General features: G+C 34.0%; 4 protein-coding genes across 4 annotated transcripts; 1 reads left to right on the forward strand and 3 right to left on the reverse strand.

The window, feature by feature from the left end:
- Window positions 1-1,785: 1,785 nt before the first annotated feature.
- Window positions 1,786-4,274, reverse strand: LOC111791655 (uncharacterized). Its single transcript, XM_023673082.2, has 5 exons — window positions 3,925-4,274; window positions 3,448-3,580; window positions 2,604-2,824; window positions 2,264-2,437; window positions 1,786-2,117 (listed from the first exon to the last, which is right to left on the reverse strand). The coding sequence occupies exons 1-5, from the start codon at window positions 4,093-4,095 to the stop codon at window positions 2,031-2,033; spliced, it is 786 nt and encodes a 261-aa protein (XP_023528850.1). The 5' UTR covers window positions 4,096-4,274; the 3' UTR covers window positions 1,786-2,030.
- Window positions 4,275-4,945: 671 nt separating this feature from the next.
- RAE1 (Transducin/WD40 repeat-like superfamily protein) lies at window positions 4,946-10,312 on the reverse strand. Its single transcript, XM_023673080.2, has 12 exons — window positions 10,130-10,312; window positions 9,972-10,023; window positions 9,754-9,840; window positions 9,438-9,515; window positions 9,142-9,335; window positions 8,263-8,404; window positions 8,066-8,146; window positions 7,709-7,837; window positions 6,618-6,695; window positions 5,929-6,000; window positions 5,306-5,386; window positions 4,946-5,208 (listed from the first exon to the last, which is right to left on the reverse strand). Exons 2-12 carry the CDS (start codon window positions 10,011-10,013, stop codon window positions 5,158-5,160), a joined length of 1,035 nt encoding a protein of 344 aa, XP_023528848.1. The 5' UTR covers window positions 10,014-10,023; window positions 10,130-10,312; the 3' UTR covers window positions 4,946-5,157.
- Window positions 10,313-12,303: 1,991 nt separating this feature from the next.
- Window positions 12,304-16,380, forward strand: LOC111791656 (uncharacterized). Its single transcript, XM_087122113.1, has 10 exons — window positions 12,304-12,509; window positions 13,516-13,600; window positions 13,916-13,990; window positions 14,080-14,116; window positions 14,529-14,612; window positions 14,726-14,786; window positions 14,888-14,994; window positions 15,437-15,502; window positions 15,956-16,107; window positions 16,209-16,380. The coding sequence occupies exons 1-9, from the start codon at window positions 12,428-12,430 to the stop codon at window positions 16,049-16,051; spliced, it is 693 nt and encodes a 230-aa protein (XP_086978239.1). The 5' UTR covers window positions 12,304-12,427; the 3' UTR covers window positions 16,052-16,107; window positions 16,209-16,380.
- Window positions 16,381-17,059: 679 nt separating this feature from the next.
- Window positions 17,060-19,800, reverse strand: LOC111791657 (deSI-like protein At4g17486). The gene is made up of 3 exons (XM_023673086.2): window positions 19,455-19,800; window positions 18,412-18,699; window positions 17,060-17,619 (listed from the first exon to the last, which is right to left on the reverse strand). Exons 1-3 carry the CDS (start codon window positions 19,585-19,587, stop codon window positions 17,345-17,347), a joined length of 696 nt encoding a protein of 231 aa, XP_023528854.2. The 5' UTR covers window positions 19,588-19,800; the 3' UTR covers window positions 17,060-17,344.
- Window positions 19,801-20,759: the final 959 nt, after the last annotated feature.

The following is a 20,759-nucleotide window of genomic DNA, read 5'->3' on the forward strand; positions in this document are numbered from 1 at the left end:
AACGGAAGTGGCTATTTACGTTTATACCCTCGTTTATTTTCTTTTTAATTCAAATTCAAAACAAAATGATTATAATTATTTATTTACGAAGATTTTAATTTGAAAAACAATATATATCATTTAACCCAAGTTTTTACCAATCCTTCACTTTAATTAAAAAAAATTCAAACCTATTCAAATCCTAAAAATTAATAGAATATATATAATTATTAGATCGAGATCTTAATTTATCTTGAATAATTGTTACAATTTTTATATGTTCAATTTTTGTTACATTTCTTCGATAATTTTATAAGAATAATATACATATTTCTTTTGCACGCTTGAAATATTTACTAAAGATTTTGTTGAAATTTTTAGAAAAGAAAAATATAGAATATTAAAAATGATTTAGTTTGTGGTTTAGATTATCTAAAATGGTTGAATTTATAAAATATTTTTCAACTTTGTATTTTAAAATACTTTCGAATATTAAAAAATTTCAATAATATATTTTAAACTATATATATAAGTTAAAAACTCTTTAAACATTATTATAAATTTTCAAATAAATATTCAAAATGTTTTTATCACTAATATATGAACGGACATTATTTGTACCTCATTTTTAAAATAAGTTTCAACGTTTAAATAGTTGTATTAATATCCTTAATCTTATAAAAAGTTAAAAAATTTGTCATTAATACCCTTCCCTCCGTGGTATAACGATAGCGTGAGTGTAAACTAACTAAAGACTAAGTTTACAGGTACGTAAACAAACTCGTCTGGGGTTTATGTGCGCGTGCGTGAGCTATGTATGTAGAGGAGTATTACACATCCAATACTGCCCCGGACTTGAAGTTGAGATCAAGGTCATGAAATGATGTTTAATGATAGGTCTCAAACAAAATTTAATGTGATTGCATTTCTTGGTCGTGTATGTAGAGGAGTATTATACATCCAATACAGCCCGAACTTGAAGTTGAGACTAAAGCCATGAAATGATGTTTAATGATAGGTCTTATACACGATTGCATGTGATTGCATTTCTTGACCTAGCAATAGAGTCACTGTGAAGTCATTTACTGAGCATTTCTTAAAATACCAAAACCACATTCAACTCTTACTTTTCGAGTAAAAAAGCAAAGTACTTCTACATGGACTGTGATGGTTATGAGACTAAAGTTAGAGTAGAAGCATCCATGTTATTTGTAGCCCTTAGGGTTATGAGCATACAAGTCCATGATATTATTTTGAAATGTTTTAAAAGACTCGCATATTGTATGTTTAAATGCATCGGAATACTTCCCTGTTATGATTAGTACGAGCACGTACACTACGATAATATGATATGATATTATGTACACCATGATGCTATGTGCCCTCCCTTCCCACCATAGTATAACGGTAGCATGAATGTAAGCCAACTAAAGACAAGTTTCAAGGGTACGTAAACAAACTCGCCTGAGGGTTCATGTGTGCGAGCATGGGCCGTGTTTGTAGAGGAGTACTACATATCCAATACCGCCCAGACTTGAAGTTGAGACCAAAGCCATGAAATGATGTTTAATGATAGGTCCCAAACACGATTGCATGTGATTGCATGTGATTGCATGTGATTGCATGTGATTGCATGTGATTGCATTTCTTAACTCCAATAGTGAGACATTTACCCAAGCCGTGTGCTACTCTAATATTTTAGGTGAGAATAACTTTAGACTTTATTTATAGTTTCTACTATTTTTCGGCACGGTACACCTCTCATAGTCTCTAATACTTTCAACTTCATGATTGTATATCATCCAATTGAACAAAGACTTTTAATTGAAATCTATGAGGGAAACAATAGAAGTTCAAAAAAGCTACAGTAGCAGTCACGATTCAAGTTTGAAACTCGAGCTACAAAAAAAAACAAACACACTGATTAGCAGTACCTCTATTCATAGGAGACTGATATGCTAATGAATATGCTCCCCATTCCTCCTCTCACTCACGCTCTCTACTAGTTTCTTTCTGCAACCAATAATTTAGATCAATTAAATTTCTCTTTGCTAGAACACATCGGGATGGAAGCGTCCCGGAATCGAGCTGCTCTGTTCAGTCTGCTTCAAATGCATTGTCAAAGCATAATTGTTTATCTGTATAACAAAACCAACAGGATTTTTTTTTTTCAACTGGTCAGAAAAAGTTGCATCAACACAAACATGTTTAAGAACTTAAATTAAACCAGGACTGTTGATAATTGGGAAGAAACTTAGAAAAGTTGTACATTTATTCCCCTCACCTCTAGGGTTCTGAGCTGCTCCTGATATTGACATACCAACTGTTTAAGATGTTGCAACTCTATATTTTTACCCTCAAATTCCTTCTGACGTTCATGCTGAATCGCAACCGCTCGCTTAAGAATTGTATTTTCTCGTAGAAGTACTTCAATTTGTTCCTTCAGTTGCATATTCTCCTGGGTGACAGTGAAAAGAACATAAGTTTACAAGCCTGGCTCCTTACTTTATGGCAATAGCATGTTTAACAAGCAAGTAACCCAAACCAGAAAGCCTACCAGTATCCCAAAATTGTAACCCAATGATGTGGAAAGTTATTTGTAGTGGCCATTAAAACTGAAGTACCTTGTGGAAATTTTGTGCAGCATCAACACCAGCACGTGCACTAATTGAGTTCTCTAAAGCCTCCAATGCTCTTGCTGCACGACTCCTAGCATCAGCTACGTCGATAGCGCTCGCCATTTCCACAACAAACAAGTCAATCCATTTTCTACCATCAAGAGAAACGCTGCTCGGTACTGAACAATTCTCAGAAGCTGCAGCCTCTCCATTGTTAGCAATCGAACCTGAGAAATTTTTAGGCATGCACTGAATTATTGATCTTTATAGAAAAAGAAAAAAAAAAAGATAAAATTGCAAGGATAACAAAAGGTTAATTAAAGTTCTTTCTGCAGAAACATGCACGATAGAAATAAATGTCAAGACTAGCAAAAAAAAAAAAAAAAAAAACACATTATAAATCGATTAGGGGCAACATAAGCATCAACCACAAATGAATGAAGGAAGATTATCGTTGCTCATACAGCTTAATCTCCAGCAATTCAGAACTAAGGTAGCAAACCATTGAGTCTCTTACATGAGAAAAGAATACATCTTATTCTAAGAAAATGGATTCATAGTACTCTGAATGAGAACTCCGTTTCTTGTTTTTCAAATCTTAATCAAAACCTAAACCCTCCTCTAATCTGCACAAGGCAAGGGTATAATTAGGATTCCAAACTAGGGACAGCAAGTTAGGGGGACCCATTGGATCACTTCCATGAAAAAAGCATGCATCAAATTCTTGAACAGGGGATTTAATCTTGAATGTGATGAATTCATCATAATAATATAATTAAAATCTTGAGCGAATAGAAATAAAGAAACAACATATGAAGCATGTCCTTCATTGCTTAGAATTTTGTGATACCTTGATCCAAATTTGGCTCTGGTTCTGCAGTAGCAACAGGATTCTCAACAGCAGACCCCAAACACAGGTCACTCAGACTTTTGATGGCAGCATCCAAGTCATTGCCACATTCTTCAAGGGCTCTTACAAGAAGCTGGAAGGAAAAATCAAAGCACGATCAAGAAAACCCTGGGGGATAGTATTAATTATAACATACATGCAGCAGTTATGAAACAAGTCACCGAAAGAGATGCATTGCGAAATAAAACTGAATCGAACCACTAAAATTCCATTCCGCAAGTAAGTCGAATTAGTTGATATTGCACAATCCAGAGGCATATTTAAGCAATACATACAAGAAGAGAATAACAAGAGTCCCCCAAGGCCATCAAGATTCAGGCTATAATGGCATCAAGAAATATGAGATTACACAGAAGCAGGGAGTAAAAAACAGGAATTAAAATCGGAGTGAAAGAAGAAAGGGAAGTAAGAAGAAACCTGATGGTCCATGTGGGGAAACAAATGGTGGAGGTGGTCAATAAGAGAGGAGGGCGCAGGGAAAGTAATGGGAGAAGTAGAAGAGGAGCAGCGGAGGCGCTTGGAAATGGGAGGCGAAGGGGGGAGTTCTTCAAAGAAGGATCTCTTGGTTCCGCACACCACAGCAGACATCGTCTCCGGGTAGTCGGTTGCAGAAACTAATGACTAAGACCACCTTCGTCGCCGGAGCAACACAGGAATTGAAATCGGAGACGACGAACAGAAAGGGAAAGCAGAGAGGTTAGGGAAGGAAGGAAGAAGAAAGGGAATGAAAGAATTTGATTTGTTTGGGGGTTAGGTTTTTGTAACTCTCCGTTTCCCCCCTCTTCTAATGCATTAACGGAAAGGAGCGTTTAACGGCTTATTTACATATAATTAATTAATCAACGGAAAAAAAAAAACAAAATTAAATATCAAACGGTAGAGTCAAAGGATAGCTTTCTTATAATAATTAGGTTAAACTAAAAAATATCCGTTTAAAAACTTTCATTTGAACCAGTTTGTTCAAAACAATTCTACTTAAAAAAGGGTTTTAGGTTCATGAACTCCATCCAAAAAGTCTTACCAAATTACTCGTTCCTATTTAATTCTTCAATTTCATAACTCAAAGATCTACAAAATTTTAAAAAATGTTACATAAATCTCTAAACTTCATTTGTATATTTAATATATATCTTAAGCGTTTGAAATATTTATTGGGCGCTATCATGTAAGAGATCATGATTGATATTACGAAAACAAGTTATTTTGTGCATAGGTCGAAAACAAGTTATTTTGTGCATAGGTTGAAAGGATTAAGTTTGATCGAGTAAAAACTTATATAACCAATAGAACTAATCAAAATCGCTAAACTTGGCTTCAGAAATATTATAAAAATCCTATCAATCAACCAATTGGGTCATCAAAATTCGGCAGTGTGCTTCAAATTAAAACTGTTCAACCTCACTAAAAACATCACCACTGGTTATCAACTTGGTAAAAATTACAGTTTCTTAGCCGAAGGAAAACAACGGCAGTAGATCTATTATGTATTTGAAAATTCAGTATTTCCAATCATACAAAAAGCCATACATGACGTTCTAAACTAGAAATATATTCAAGATTTTTGCAAACCTAGTTTTAACCTATTAGTAATTTGACATTAAAGAATAAAGATACATTCGAAGGGGGGAAATGTAATCGATTTTACAGTGACTACTTTCTTCCGCTGCCCCCAACCCGAGGCTTGCCTTTAACCTCGGACTCCTACAACGAAAAGGCAAATTTCTCAGTCAGTTTTCAACGATATTCCAAATAAGAACAGAGAAAAAAAGGTAATAAAAAGATTATGTACACCAAGTACCTGTGGAAGGTGCAAGTAAATGCAAGTCTTTGCTGTTGCTGGGTTGTGATTTTCTGCCCCTTTACTCCAATCATAGCACACCTATAGAAATCCCACATGTCGAGTTCAGCTCACGTCAAATAATATCTTTCTAGCGTTCTTTAAAACTATGAACAGAAGTATTCCCGCTGTTTGCTAGAAAGAGATTTCAGTCTCAAGGAGTACGGGTACCATATCATGTGTATAACGTTAATACAACTTGCACATATTGGGGTCTGAAAGCTTTTCAATTACAACTGGTTGAAACATTATAGTTTAAAGAGAAACATTGTAGGAATAAAGAAAAGGCTTAAAGGATAATAAGAAATTCAAGAGCCCTCCCTTAGGCCCCACTTCCGAGCTATTTCGAATGCTTATCTACTATTTTCTAAACACTCGATCCATCAAGTCTATTTGCAACGAACCTATTATCTAACGATCGCTATATCTCTAATGAAATGCACGTTGCTATAGCTGCTGCTGGAAATAATGGATTATGATGGGTGCTCGTGTAACATTTGAGGGAAAGGTGGTGTAACTTAAAGAAGCAAGCATCAACAATTGATAAAAAGAATTAAAAGATTAATAATTAAGTTGATACGTACTGAGTATGCAAATATTGACCCATCCTGGTTGAAAGTGCTACTACTTATGGGCTGACTGCACCGTAACATAGCCTGGAAGCAAAAAAGATAACCATTCACCATTCGTTCATTAAGAAGAATACTCTAAATATTTTCTAGATGTTAATAAATTGAAGGAAAAGGTAGTGACTTGACACATAAAAGTCATACACTTAAGAGTTCTGTGTTGATTAATAGAACAGAACAGATAATTTGTTATAGAAGGAACTAATTGTAAAACTAGAACAAGTTGTATGCAGACATGTTCTTGCAGTTTTTTTCCCCTTTTCCCTGCTCTCAAGTTATTATAGATCTCTACAACCTGCACTACCTCCCAAAAAAATATTTAGATGTTGGAGGTATTGCACAGGTTCATTTAATTCAAGTACATAGGTGAATATTAAGTTTCACGTTAGTTTTTTACTCAATTTAATCTTCTAAAAAATGAATATACTGATTGTTCTTAAAGCTAACAACTGGAAATGAAGTTAAATTATGAAAATATTAATTGAGCCAAAAACTTGTTAGCAACTTGTTTTTGAGCATTATTCCCACCTAACAAGTTTTCTAAATGTAGTTCCGATGCAACCATAAGCTATTTTATACAGATGGAAGAAGACTGAGAAAAGAGGATTATGTAGCTGTAAGTATAATAAAGATATTGAAGGCACCTTCAGCCTCTGTTTGCTATCCTTGTCCCAGAAATTAAAAGCACCATCTGACCCTGCAGTTGCAAAAGTGTGATGCACCTGAAAGAAAGTTCCGGTCAATAAATAGCAAGATTTAAAGAACCATTAATCAAGATGCTGCAAATTATGGCGAATTGGTAGCAGATAATCACTTATGAGCGCACCAATCAGGAAAAATCCTTGTCATCTTAAAAAATAGCCAACAACAGTACACTATCCTAGGTGAGAATGCCTTCCTTTTTCATATGTCTTTGGGGGTAAATTAAATAAAAATGGAGGTCCAACTTCCTACTATAGAAAAACCACAAGGAAAAGTTGACAGATGAAAAAAAAAATTTGCTCGTCTAGGGTGGAAGGATATTATTACGTAATGCAGTACCTTCTAACCTCCCTGAGTACTACAATTCGATTTTCCAAATGCCAATATGGATTGGGTGTATTTATTTGGAGTGGAAATGAAGAGAAGAGGTCAATTAATTAGTTGGTTGGAACATGATTGCTAAGCTTGTGTGTAGTGACAGTTAAGGAGTCAGGAGCTTAAAAAATAAGAATCCAAACGGTGTAGAGATTTCCAGAGAGCCAAATAAGCAAAGGCACAAAGTGATGGTTAGAAATAATGGAAAAGAAGATTTTGGGAAGTATACTAGAACTAAAAGATCAGGAGGTGCCAGCTATCCATGGTGGATGATCATCACTGGAGTACAAGTTTGAGATGAGGAAGGGAAGTAAGCTTGAAATCTTTTGCAGCTAATTGATGGCACTCGACTTGATTGGAGGAGGTAGAAAATTCCAGAATTTGATCTTGAAGGAGGTAGTAAATGTATTGTGTAAAATGAAAAGCCCCAATTTGGGTTTCTGAAGGGCGAAGACATATACAATAGGCTTCAATACATGTGCCTTCATTTAACGAATTTTACATTCAAATGAGTGCAGTGCTCAAAAGCTGGAGAAGACTTCTCCCCTCTGATTTTCCAAAGTTCTTCTAGAAAGAAAAAAATTGGGAATTTGTGTAGTTTTGAAGTTTCTTGGATTTATTTATGCTTCAAAAAATAAATAATTTAATACAAACTTACGGGATGAAAGTTCAAGGAGTTGACAGAATATATCTCAGATCCATCCCTGTGGCACTTAAAAGTGAAGTTCTTATTCGCCAAAGACTCATCAAGGTGATGAACACCAACCCTTCCCTCAATTGAACCAACCTGGAATTGTTAATGAACTCAAATTAAGCAATTTCACATTAAGATCAACCTGTAAAGAAATAAGAATCTGGAAGTAGATTCTTATTCTGGAAGTAGTAGTAACTAAAATATCATCAAGACAGTCTCTTATCAAAAAAAATATATATATATCATCAAGACATAATATAAGAATTATACTTGAAAGCAAGCAACATCTAAACAAAGGAATATAAGGGATGGAAATATTACCAAAAAACCTTGCTGATCAGGAAAGGCAGCTACACATCTTGTTTGATACTTCAAGGGTGAAACAATTCTCTTAAATTCATTCTGTCACAGAAAGACCCCACAAGCAGATGTCAAAAACTGAAATTTAAAGAATATTATACACAACTTCATATATTACATTGTAGAAGAAATGATAGGAAAAAAGAAAAAAACAATACCTGAGGATTTTGCAAGTTAAACACTATCAGATTTCTGTCTGCAGTACCAACTACCATTAGTGGATATCTCACTGTCATTGAATAACAGCGATCAGGAAGTTGTTGAGTATGCACTGGGTTTGGCTGCCTTGTATCCCAATACCTGAGAATTTATAGAACCCCATCAAATCTTTTCATCATAACTAGAAAACATAGGTAATCTACCACAATCTACAATTACACTTCCACATGGTAGAAAAACAAAAGGCAAAGGGTGAACATGTAGACCAGAAAAGGGCAAATTGTCTACCTTTGCAGGGCGCATTTGCTATTTTTCATCATATTAACTAGGGACTGCAGTGATGCAAGTTCTAGAATATCAAAACAAGAGAAAATGCTAAGAGAGAGAGAGAGACGGAGAGTCAGGTGCTTAGTGGATATGAACCCACTTATTTTCAGCAACATCTTTCATTTTAACCTGACTAATTGAAATGGTTCAACATGTAATTTTATGTTAAAACAAAATACACACTCATATTCATAATTAATCTTAGGAAGAAACATAAAACAGTGAAACCATTTGAGGAAAAAATTAAGGAGCAATACTACATCAACTCATGCCATAGAAAGGCAGAGGCCAGAGCCACATGTCTTGCTTACACGTGCCTTAGTTTGAACAAACAAGATGCCCACATCATAGATGGATGAACCGACATCAAAACAGGCTAGTGAGACAAATTGTTTGAAACTGACTCCTAGAATGTTTTTCATGTTCCACAATAATGAACTGAGCTCTAATAGTGAAACTGTGCTACTCATATTGAAAAGAATATATGGATGTCACAGAACGCATGTTTTAATTACTTAAAGATAATTAAGAATCAACAGATTGGTGCTTACTTCAATGTCTTGTCCCAGCTTCCAGAGACTAATAGGCTCATCTCAGGGATCCACGCAACTTCTTTGACAGGTGCTTCATGCATGGCTACAGTCATGGCTTGGCCACCGGACAACAAGGGCCACATTTTAACTTGTTTGTCGCAGCCTCCAGAAAACACAGTTGTTCCATCGTCCTTCCACGCTGAGCATAAAACCTAAGCCAAAAAGTAATGTGCAAGATAACTTAGCAACGTTTTGGATCTTACAGCAACAAAATTCTAATCAAACCACAAAACCAAAACTAAATTGTTATATACCGGTTGATCGTGAGATATAGAAGCCTTAGGCGTACTGGCAACATTACTTGCATTTTGCATTATTTCCCAACAACGAACCTGCAGAGCCATTACAATTAAATTATAGAATAAACTCGCAAACCTCGAAGACTATACATCAATTGACATTCTCTTAGCTAATTTGGATAGAACACCTCGAAGAAAAGTAAAAATAGCAAGCAAAACTTTCTTATTCGCATAAAAGTAAACCCTAATCTGGATAGAAAATAAACAAAACGGTTAAATAAGCAAGTAAAAGCACAAAAAGAGTTGAAAAGAAGAGGAAAAAGAAAAGGACCTGATTATCCCATGAAGTGGCAACCAAGTGATTGGCCTTTGGACTAAAACTAAGGCTCGACACAGAATCACTCGGAGGCTGAGCAACCTAAAAACAGGCATTAAAAAAGAAACACAACAATTAAGTTTAAACCAGACCAAACTAGGCATCGAACTGATTTACAAATGAAATCGAGTTCCAAAATCTTACGCACGTTGCACACATCGATAATTACTTACCTCGACGGATTTATTAGGGTTAGGATTCGCAAATGCAGACATTAGGAGCTACCTGCAAGTATCACAACGCGAACCATCAAGAGATTTGAAGAAATATACTGACATCATTCTACGTTAACAGAATTAAACAAAAGAGAGAGATTTCGAGAGCGAATTACCTTCACCGTGTTTCCGAGGGGAAAAAAACAGAGATAAGCAACTCTGATTGCTCGGAGAGACAGCGATTTCGTCGGAAGGCTGAGACTGCGGCAGCTGAGAGTGCAGCGTGCGCGGGTGAAGTGGCTGGCAACGAGAGAGAGAGGAATGGCTGAACGTCAAAATAGGGCTTAGAAAACACGATGGCTATTAACACAAAATTTAAAGAGACGGAAAATTAATCTTACAAATATAATTTTTTATTTATTTATATATAAACACATCTGAAAAAATTAATAATTTAAAGTATATTTGTGAATTTTATTTAATGAAAATCAAAATAGATAGTTTCAATTTTAAAACTTTTATCTATTTGAACAAAAACTGAATTATAAAAATAAAAAATAAAAAATAAAAATATAATTTTATAATGCGAAATTTCCAAGATAAATATATTATGATAAATAAAAACATATTTATAATTGATAAAAATATTTTTAAATTGATTCCAATCAAACATATTCATCATTTAAAATAATTTCCAAAAAAAATATAAAATATAATAATTGTTCCTTTCAAAGTGCTTAAATTGGAAGCTATTAAAAACTGACCCTAAAATGCTTAAATTAGAAGCTATTCATAATTGACCTTAATAATATTAAAAATAAATAAATCAAAATTTTAAAACTAAAATAATAGTTTTTAGAATTTGACTTAAAAAATGTGAAAACTATGGTAAAAAAATTAGGAGTAAGTCACGTAAAATTTAAAAGTTAAAAATGTAATTTATATTACACCCAAAATAGGTCTGATAAATGATATCCAAATGGCCGAGTGTATTAAAAACGAGCTTTACCTTGGCGTTAATCCTGATTGATTATGTACAAGAACGGATCAAATAAGTCTAACATAATTTTTTTTTTCAATATAATTTCTGTTATAATATGATGTTCGGTCAACATAATTTTTAAAAATTCAAATTAAGAAATATATATATTATAATCGAGGTTGAAGAGGCAAGTAAGGAGCTGCCTCTTAGAGATTATGTTCGGACAAAGAACAAAAGTTGTTCGAGGGAAATTTTCTATTTTTTTTTTTAGATTTATTGCTTTTAATATTACACTACACATATAAATATATAAATCAAACCCTACACTCGAGTTAGGTACATTAATACATTGTCATATTATTAATTTAAATTAATGATAAAAACATATATTAATACATCGAGACCAATTACAAGTTTACACTTGTCTTCAAATTAAATAAAAATATGTGGAATTTTGATAGATCAATTAATGACATTTAGATCGATCTATTGTGAACTTCAATGATGTCCAATCAAATTATGCTCCACAACATCTGGTCCCGAGACTAAGTTAGCCCAAACTAGCTACAAATTGGTTAACCAAACTTATTAATATCGTTGAGTAGAGTCTAAATGAGCTCAAGCTCAGTCTTAAAGTGAACCAAACCTAAACCAACATTTAGTTATTGATCGGTCCGCTCGAAGCTAGAATTCAAAAGGAAAGTGGAAGACATTTGAAGCACACAACGTATCAAGAAGATCAATGAATCCAAACTAATTAACCCGCCAATGATTAATACAAATAGATCTACAAGTCAGTCAATTAACAGTCCAAAAGTCAATCCAAGACGATCAACAAACTTGGTTGATTATAGATCAACAAGTTAGGGGTTTATTCTAATCGGTCACCAAGCTAAAAGGATTATTCAAGTCGATCAACAAACTAGGAGCTGATACAAACAAATCAACAAGTCGATGTTCATCCAAAACGATCAACTAGCCTACGACACATCCAAGACAATCAACAAGCAAAATGATATGAAAACCATAATTTATTAATATCATTAATATCTCTAATTTTTTTTTAAAAAAAATTATTTATTTTGACTATGAAAAAAAAAAAATCTAAAGATGTTATTAAAGTTCTAAAATTTTTTATTTTTAAAATACTTTTAAAATTAAAAATATATTTTTAAAATTCCCTGTTTAAGCAAAATATTAAAATAATGGTAAATATATTTATTATTATTATTTAAATTTAATGATATTATTAATTATTATTTTTTAAAATTTAAGAATACTTAGAAGTATTATTTATTTATTTATTAATTTAGTGTATTAAATAAATGTATATTTATTTAATTCCACAAAAAATGAAAGAAAAGGAAATTAGATTTGTTGTTAGTCGTTGTTTCTGTGTTCTCCAATTTGGTGCGACAAAAATCAATCTTCTTCTTTGCTTTCTCTTCTTATCTTCTCCTTCCCAATCCAATTGCACTCGAAGAAGAAGAAGATGCGGCGCTCTGCTACAAGGAAGACCGGTCAACCCAATTCAGCTTCCGTTAATTCTTCCGCCGTCGATCTCTTTCGTTCCGGTATTTGATCCTTTGTTTTTTCCACAATTCTAATTCTTCTACTTGTAATTCTCGCCATGGGAATCGATCATCCTGTTGTTATATACTCTGGTTAATTGTGTGTTCTGGTCATGGACATGGTTTTGTCTTTGATTGATTGATTGATTATACTCCTACGATGCCTTTGTCTCGGGAGATTTTTACGTTCTCGATGTTGTGTGTGCATCTTGCTATGTTGATGATTTAGTTTGTGTTTAAATAGAGTGAGGTTTCAGTGGGGTGAATAGCTCTTGTAGTTAGCTAATTGTGTTACGGCTATCAAATTTGGGAATTTCAAGCTTATATTACAGATTGTTTTGTGCATGTACCTGAGCACCTGTAAGAGCTAATCCGAGATGACATGGAGTGAGTTGGTTTCATTAGAAAGTGAGAGTTGTATACTTGGGAATTGAAAGAAAAAGAATCTGAACATGCAAACTACTTTTATTCATTGTCTCGAGATTTTTTTTTTTTTTTTCAAATTTAATTGAGTAATGAACTCTGTATGGTGGTCTGCTGGCTGTTCTTAAGCGAAACTACGTGGTAGGTGGCTTTCTCGGTTATATCGTAATAATTATCATGCCCATGTTGATGTATACTCTTTTGTTCTTATGAGGTGATTTATGTGTGAGTATCTTATTTTTTGGATTTCTTCCACCATGCTAATAGGGGGTTCTTCTTGGCCGGATTTTAGATTCTTATCTTTGCTTTTCTGATCTAATTAAATAAAACATTTCAATGTAAAATTCATTGACCATGGTCAAGGATTTATGTTGTTGTTGACTCCCAACTTATGTACTTTAAATTTGCCTGAATGATTAATCAGTGATCTACGGTATCGAAAAGTATCTTGACAAATAGAATAAGTAGGAACTTGGCTGTAGAAATTCGTTGAAATGGTCCGAGTAGAAATTTGAAGGCGTACGTTTATTAACAAAAAAAGATAATTTCTCAATTCTTATGAACTTAAGATTGTCAATGTATCCAGCTTCAAGTCGAGCAAGCTCAAAAGAGTTGGAACGGATCGATAGCCTATTTTACTCATATGCCAATGGCTCTTCTGGTTTGATCGAGTAAGTCAACTTTGGTCCATTGAAATATCTCGTTTTCAGCATTGCTAGTTAGCTTTGCCTTGTACCTGTATTTTTATTTTATTTTTTGTTTATTCAGTATTGTACTGTTTAAATGCATAGCAATATTCCAATCATAAACTCTTTTTTTGTGGTTGATTTCTTATGCTTGAACAATATTATCTTTCTTCATCAAAACTTCCCATCCATGTTATTTTAATGATCAAGGATGTTCTTCACCTTATCTTTAAGGAGACTTCTGAGTACTTGTATGAATGAGGTCCGTTTGATATGCAATACTGACTATTGTTTTAACAGTCCAGAAGGAATTGAAAGTCTTTGTTCAGACATGGAAGTGAATCCCACTGATGTAAGAATCTTGATGCTTGCGTGGTAAGTTGTACCTCGACTGATATGATAGTTGAACTTTTTTTTGTTTGTGTGACCTTATTGCCTAGAAACTAATGGATTACACATACCAGGAAAATGCAATCTGAAAAACAAGGATACTTTACCCTGGTAAGAATATTTACTCTTTTGTTGGCCTTCAAAATTAGAAATTATACAGCAGATCTTCTTTCTAGTATTGTTGTCCTTTTATTTACTGCAATATGCTTCCACATCATTTAATCCTTTCTCATTCATTTTCTTGATGTATAGTGATCTATGAAGGGTATATTTTATTTTATTCAAGTGGAGAGTTTTTAGTAACTGCTTTGGAGAGGAGTTCTTCCCCTTTCTTTTGTAATTTCATACCCTCAATGAATTTGATTTGATTTTTTTAAAAAAGAATCATCAATTTTATCTGTGTTAAGCACTGGCTTATAAGGAAAACCCTGTCATTTATATTCTCAGCTTCGACTTAAAATTTTTTGCTGTCAAGATCTATAAATTCATTTGATGGAACCTTAACCTATTGTATATCTGTTAGGAAGAATGGCGCACAGGCCTCAAGTCCCTGAGGGCAGACACTGTTAGTAAATTAAAGAAGGCTCTACCAGATCTTGAGAAAGAGGTTCAATACTTGTCTTGTTAAAAGTTTCAAACTAAATTAGTACATATAGTTAGCGCATTGCTTAATTATTGCGCATAAAGTTTTTAATTATCGATTCCTCACATTTTGAAAAGGTAAGGAGGCTGTCAAACTTTGTGGACTTCTATTCTTATGCATTTCGGTATTGTTTAACAGGTTTGTTTTGTATTTTTAATCTTCAAGTTTGGTTCATTTTCTTCTACTCTATATTGCAATTTGATCTTTATGTTATCTTTATTCCATGGACATTTTCTTAGAGGATAAGCAAAAGAGTATTGACATAGAGAGTATATGCGAGTTGCTGGATCTTGTTTTAGGGTCCGAGTTTCATGCCCAAGTCCATGCATTTATCGAATACTTGAAGGTGAGTGCCACATCATGTTTTTTTTTGCTTTTAATTTGCCACCTTTATCCACAGGCATGGTTTATTTGGCACTGCAGTTAACTCCAGCACTGCCTTAGAGGACTTCTAGATATTTAATATAATGCACTTAGTCTTAGAGAGGTACATTCTTGAGTTATAGCCTCTCTCTAGCATACCTAGTGGATGATAAAATGGACTTCACCATATTACTACTGATAGTCAGCTCTAGCCACCTAGTTAATCTGCGTGAGGAGAACCTTCAGAAATGGTTGATGATTCATGAATGGTGGTTCTGTGAAAGACATGTTGTAGAGTAACAAATTTTCTTTCATAGGGGTTTCAACATTTTGGGTTATTGATCGATTAATCACATTTTTACTGTCTTCCCCCTCATCAAGAAGGCAGAATAAAAATTTCTTATTTGCTCGTATTATGTATGCAGATACAAAGTGACTATAAGGTTATTAACATGGATCAATGGATGGGCTTCTTTCGATTCTGCAATGAGGTACTTTCATTCTCTCCCAAAGCACATGAACATGACACATTTCATTATATTTGCTTGCATCTATCGCACTACTGGTGGAATACAGTAAGAAAAATTGAGAGGCAGATAGTTTTTGGAATCTACTATAAATTTGCCCTGAATTTTACTAGAGAGTCACTGCCAATTCAATGATCTTCTCATCCCTTGAATTCAGCAAAACAATGTAGATATTTAAGTTTGTGAATTAACTGAATTCTTTTCTTTTCCAATTGGGTTAACTAATTTCAAGAATTTTTCTTGCTACTTTAACTCGTACAATAATTCCCATTTGTATTGAAAATCAGTCTGAAGGAGAAGTGTAATATTTATGAAAGATTAACTTATCTATCCACCTCCAATTGATTTGTTTGTATCATCACCATATGGTATTGATGTCCTCAATTCAAGCTGTGACACATATTGATCATTATGCAGATAAGTTTTCCAGACCTGAGCAATTACGACTCAGAACTCGCTTGGCCGTTGATCCTCGACAATTTCGTCGAATGGTTACAAGCAAAACAGAGCTAAAAAACCTGATGTCTTCATCATACAATGTATTTGATGTATACGCCATAGTTATTGAAGCAAGTATCCAATTTCTCTTACCGCTTCAGATTCAATCTATTTCATCCTTTCAAAGGGGCTTCGCTTCTAACCATAGCTACCAACATTTCTCTTTCTGCAGGCTCATCTTCGATTACACATTTGCATAGCAGCAGGATTTTCACTCATTATTCCTTTACTCTCTCAACTTCTTTGAAATCAATGGTAATCCCCATTATGTTAAAATTATCATTTCAAACATTCATGGATTATTCTTCTGCTAATTTACTACAGTTTCTTCCCATTCTTCATCATCACGTTAGCCATTCAATTGACTGACTACTTTGCAGACTTTTTGTGTATCCTTTAAAACAATTTAAACCAAACCCTTTGAATGAACGAAAGCAAAAGGCTTTATCACATGGATTATATTTGTATAGCTTGAAAGTGAATGAATGGTATGATAGGCTTCATGAATGTCTAAAAAAATGGTTAATTTTTATAACCTTTTGACCATATCTTATGGCCTAAAGCATTCAAAAAAGGGCCAAAGTATGAAACACCAATGTCACAAAAGTATGGGCGCAACACAACTTTCCACCTTTTTTTAGGCCATTTTGCCCTTTCCTTTCAAAATACTCTTAGCCAAATCCCAAGGCTAATACTAAGCCCTATTTTACTTGATTCAAGGCACTTTTCCAGAAGGGTTTATATATATATAATAATTATTATTATATTATAGTAGTAAATTTGATATTTAATAAAATTTTCTGCCAGTTTGGAGTGATTTTCTTAGTATTCTTAAATTTTAAGAAACACAAGATTGAAAGATTGAAATTTCAATAAATTATTGATACAAATTTAAAAATTCAGATACTAAATATGTATTTTAATCTCCGTAAAATTATAAGATGATCGATACAGAACAAATATCAAAGTAACGATCAAAATGGGAAAAAAATGTCGACTCTATAGAGCATTCCGGAGGTCATATTTGCTACTAAGAAAATGAATATGCCCCATTAAGCAATTTCATCAAAATTTGAATTCCAATCCACATCTCACCTGGAAATTAAACCCAGCCTGTAAGAACTTCAATGGGAGCTCAAGAAAATCCAAGAAAATGGGAATCATTACAGAGAGAGAACAAACAGCCCACTTTGCCTAATAATACACAATTTACATAATCACTGATATACCCCCCCAAGAATGCCTTTTTTTTAGAGAGAGAAATATAATTTAGAGGGGGAATTAGTAAAATAACAATCTTCAAGAACTTTAAGTGGGTATCAATGGTGAAGCTGGAAGACGAGGACGTCTGGTTCTGCTTCTTCCTCTGCGGAGAGTAGTAGTTGAAGAAGATGAAGAAGATGAAGATGAAGAATTAGAAGCTGAAATTTCAGCTGTTTGGATTCTTCTTGCCAATTCCTTCTTCTTCTCTTCTTCTTCTTCTTCTTCTTCTTGTTTTTCTTCACCTCTCTTCTTTTGCGCTCTGTTTTGTCCAAATTTCGTGGAGTTTAAGGTTGCTGGTAAAACACAGTTGCATATCCACCCTGCATCCAAAACCCCTCATCTCAGAAGTTCTTCACAAACACAAACATTCAACACAATCCATGACACATACTTATTAGAAGATTCGAATTTGTAATAGCCCAACCTACCACTAGTAAGTGTTAGTCTTTGTTGAACTTTCACTCAAAGTTTTAAAACGCGTCAGTTAAGGAGAGGTTTTCACACCATTATAAAAAAGGTTTCGTTCCCCTCTCCAACCTATGTGGGTTGACACACAGCCCGGTGTCTGGCTTTGATACCATTTGTAATGGTCCAAGCCCACCGCTAACCGATACGGTCCTCTTTAAACTTCTACTCCTAGGCTTCCCCTCAAGGTTTTAAAATGCATCTGTTAGGGAGAGGTTCTGCACCCTTATAAGAAATGCGTTCCCTTCTTCAACTGACATGACATGGGTTATCACATAATCTATTTACGATCATTTTGGTTTAATTTTCATACCAAAAAATGTAAACTTGTTTTTGAAATTTGGTCGCAGGAAACCATTGAGCAAACCAACAAAATTTTCAAAAAGAAAGAAAAAAAAAAAAAAAAAAAAAAAAAAAAAACTAAATGATATCAAGCCACCTACCACTTAAATTTGTTATGAAACTCTATACCTACCACTTAAATGAGTAGAGAATATTTCAAGCAACTTTTTGTAAACTAGTTCAAGAAAAAAAGGATCAAAATAATTTTCTTTTTACAAAAGTAGTCAAGTTCATCATCAGCATTCAAAGAGAAACAGTAACAGCAAGAACTAGAAAAGGAGAAGTAAATTTAGATCAAAATTTACCAATTCTAGCAAGGCGATTGACCCAATTTGGGATGGGATTTCCAGTGAGTTTGATGCAAACACGGTTGCAAAAATGGTTGCAATTTTTGGTGATGAGATTATAAGCATTTCCTCTGTAATCTTTACCAAGTTCCTCCATTAATGACCTCACTTCTGCTTCACTCATATCTGTTTTCCCAATCAAAATTGATTCTCTGAACTTGAATCCATCACATTGCTTTGGTTCCCCTTCAAATATCCCTGTACTTGGATATTCATGAGCCCCAAATGCAAATTCAATTCCATGAACTGCATCAGAATCCCATAGATTTCTCAGTTTCAGATCAAAAATGGCAGAATAGATTTTCCTAGACCAAACTTCATTCAATTTTCCTTCATTTTCTCAGCAGCCAAACACAACAATGAAGGTCCAGAAAACACCAGGAAAGATTGTCCAAAAGTAAGTTATAGTTCAAGAACAATCAACAAGTGAACTAAAAGTAAAATCCTCCATGTTCATCCAATTTTCCTCCATTTTCTCACCATCCAAACAGATTCCGTCAAAATGGAGGTCACAAACAGATCAAATTATACTTCAAGACAACAAACAAGAGTACTAAATGTAAGAAGTTCGTCTAATTTTCCGTCATTTTCTCACCATCCAAACAGAATCCACCAAAATGGAGGCCACAAACAGATCAAATTATTCTTTAAGACAACAAACAAGAGTACTAAATGTAAGAACCTAGGAGTTCGTCTAATTTTCCATCATAATCTCACCATCCAAACAGAATCCATCAAAATGCAGGTCCAGAAAACATCGGGAAAGTTTTCACAGGAGTAAAATCCGACTTACAAGAACAATAAACAAGTATACAGAAAGCAAAAACCTAGAAGGTTCAATCAATTTCCCCCCATTTTCACACTAACCAAACAGAAACAGAACTCATCAAAAGTGGATTCCAGCAGATTAAGCATCAGAAATGCAGATCTAACAGCCAATTCCAGCAGATAAACCGATGAATTAGACGAAGCAGAATTGAAAAGCTCGAATTAGAACGAACCTTGTACACCAGAATGATAAACTCCGAGGCCGAGCCAATATGCGTAGCCATTAATGTGCGTCAGGTCGTACACATTGAGGTACACTGGCACCGATCCAGAGTCGCCATTGCAGGAGATTCTTCTGCACCACATTTCGATCTCACTCCCAATGGCTTACTGCGATTAATAACAACTCCATTGCTATATATCTTCGAACCAAATAGAAAATTAACATCGGAAACATAAACAAAAAAGGGGCGGAAAAAAGTGTTGAGAGTGAAAAAAGAATTAACGGGTAATCATAACTTTCTTGATTATTAACAAAGTTCATAGTTTTTTAAAGCGGGATTGGGAATCGGGAATCTTTTAAAGCGGGCTTGGGAATCGAGAAACTCATCCTTTTTTAAAAAAATAATAATAATTAAATTATCCAAAATACCCAAATTCTATGGGTAGATTTATAGTGGCTTAAGGAACAATCTATCTTCTTTCATTTTGGTTGTTAGTTCTTATACCAGTTGTTAGGATCGCTCAACAACGCACACAATCAAGATGAGCACACAGAAGAGATAAAATACAAAAGAGAAATATTGGCTATACAAGAACAGGAGAGAGAAAATACACTGAGAGAGAAATATTTGCTATACAAGAACAGGAGAGAGAAAATACACTGAGAGAGAAATATTGGCTGTTCTGAACAGGAGAGAAAATACACTGAGAGAGAAATATTGGCTATACAAGAACAGGAGAGAGAAAATACACTGAGAGAGAAATATTGGCTATACAAGAACAGGAGAGAGAGAAAATACACTGAGGGAGAAATATTGGCTATACAAGAACAGGAGAGAGAAAATACACTGAGGGAGAAATATTGGCTATACAAGAACAGGAGAGAGAAAATACACTGAGGAATATTGATGATGACTTCATATACAACGAGAGAAAGAAGAGAAGTAAAGAACAGAAGAGATAAAATGCAGGGAGAAATATTGGCTCGAATAGGAGAGAAAAAATACACGGATGAATATTAGCTAAACCTTATGTATTGATGACTTCACTGGAACAGGATAGAGAAAATACACTGAGGAATATTGGCTAAACCTTATGTATTGATGACTTCACTGGAACAGGATAGAGAAAATACACTGAGCAATATTGGCTAAACGTTCTGTATTGATGACTTCACTCAAACGAGAAAATAAGGAATATTGGCTTTATAAATGATTTCAATTTATAAAATTAGCTTTCACAGATTTAAACGAATCTAATCTAACAAATATATCTTTATTAAGTCTTTACCAAATATTTGCCATATATATTTCTAT

Source organism: Cucurbita pepo, chromosome 3, assembly GCF_057944985.1.
Source record: "Cucurbita pepo subsp. pepo isolate OVF chromosome 3, ASM5794498v1, whole genome shotgun sequence".
Lineage (NCBI taxonomy): Eukaryota > Viridiplantae > Streptophyta > Magnoliopsida > Cucurbitales > Cucurbitaceae > Cucurbita > Cucurbita pepo.

Coding starts and splice junctions, on each gene's coding strand:
- LOC111791655 (XM_023673082.2), bottom strand. CDS start 4,095: ATGTCTGCTGTGGTGTGCGGAACCAAGAGATCCTTCTTTGAAGAACTC. Junction 3,581..3,924: donor TTCCCCACATGGACCATCAG/GTTTCTTCTTAC, acceptor TTTTCCTTCCAG/CTTCTTGTAAGAGCCCTTGA. Junction 2,118..2,263: donor AGCAGCTCAGAACCCTAGAG/GTGAGGGGAATA, acceptor TTTGTTATACAG/ATAAACAATTATGCTTTGAC.
- RAE1 (XM_023673080.2), bottom strand. CDS start 10,013: ATGTCTGCATTTGCGAATCCTAACCCTAATAAATCCGTCGAG. Junction 9,516..9,753: donor CCACTTCATGGGATAATCAG/GTCCTTTTCTTT, acceptor ATGGCTCTGCAG/GTTCGTTGTTGGGAAATAAT. Junction 6,696..7,708: donor ACTCCTTGAACTTTCATCCC/GTAAGTTTGTAT, acceptor ACTTTCTTTCAG/GTGCATCACACTTTTGCAAC.
- LOC111791656 (XM_087122113.1), top strand. CDS start 12,428: ATGCGGCGCTCTGCTACAAGGAAGACCGGTCAACCCAATTCAGCTTCC. Junction 13,991..14,079: donor AGAATCTTGATGCTTGCGTG/GTAAGTTGTACC, acceptor TACACATACCAG/GAAAATGCAATCTGAAAAAC. Junction 14,613..14,725: donor TACCAGATCTTGAGAAAGAG/GTTCAATACTTG, acceptor CATTTTGAAAAG/GTAAGGAGGCTGTCAAACTT.
- LOC111791657 (XM_023673086.2), bottom strand. CDS start 19,587: ATGTGGTGCAGAAGAATCTCCTGCAATGGCGACTCTGGATCGGTGCCA. Junction 18,700..19,454: donor TTATCATTCTGGTGTACAAG/GTTCGTTCTAAT, acceptor ATTCTGATGCAG/TTCATGGAATTGAATTTGCA. Junction 17,620..18,411: donor CAATCGCCTTGCTAGAATTG/GTAAATTTTGAT, acceptor TTTTGGATGCAG/GGTGGATATGCAACTGTGTT.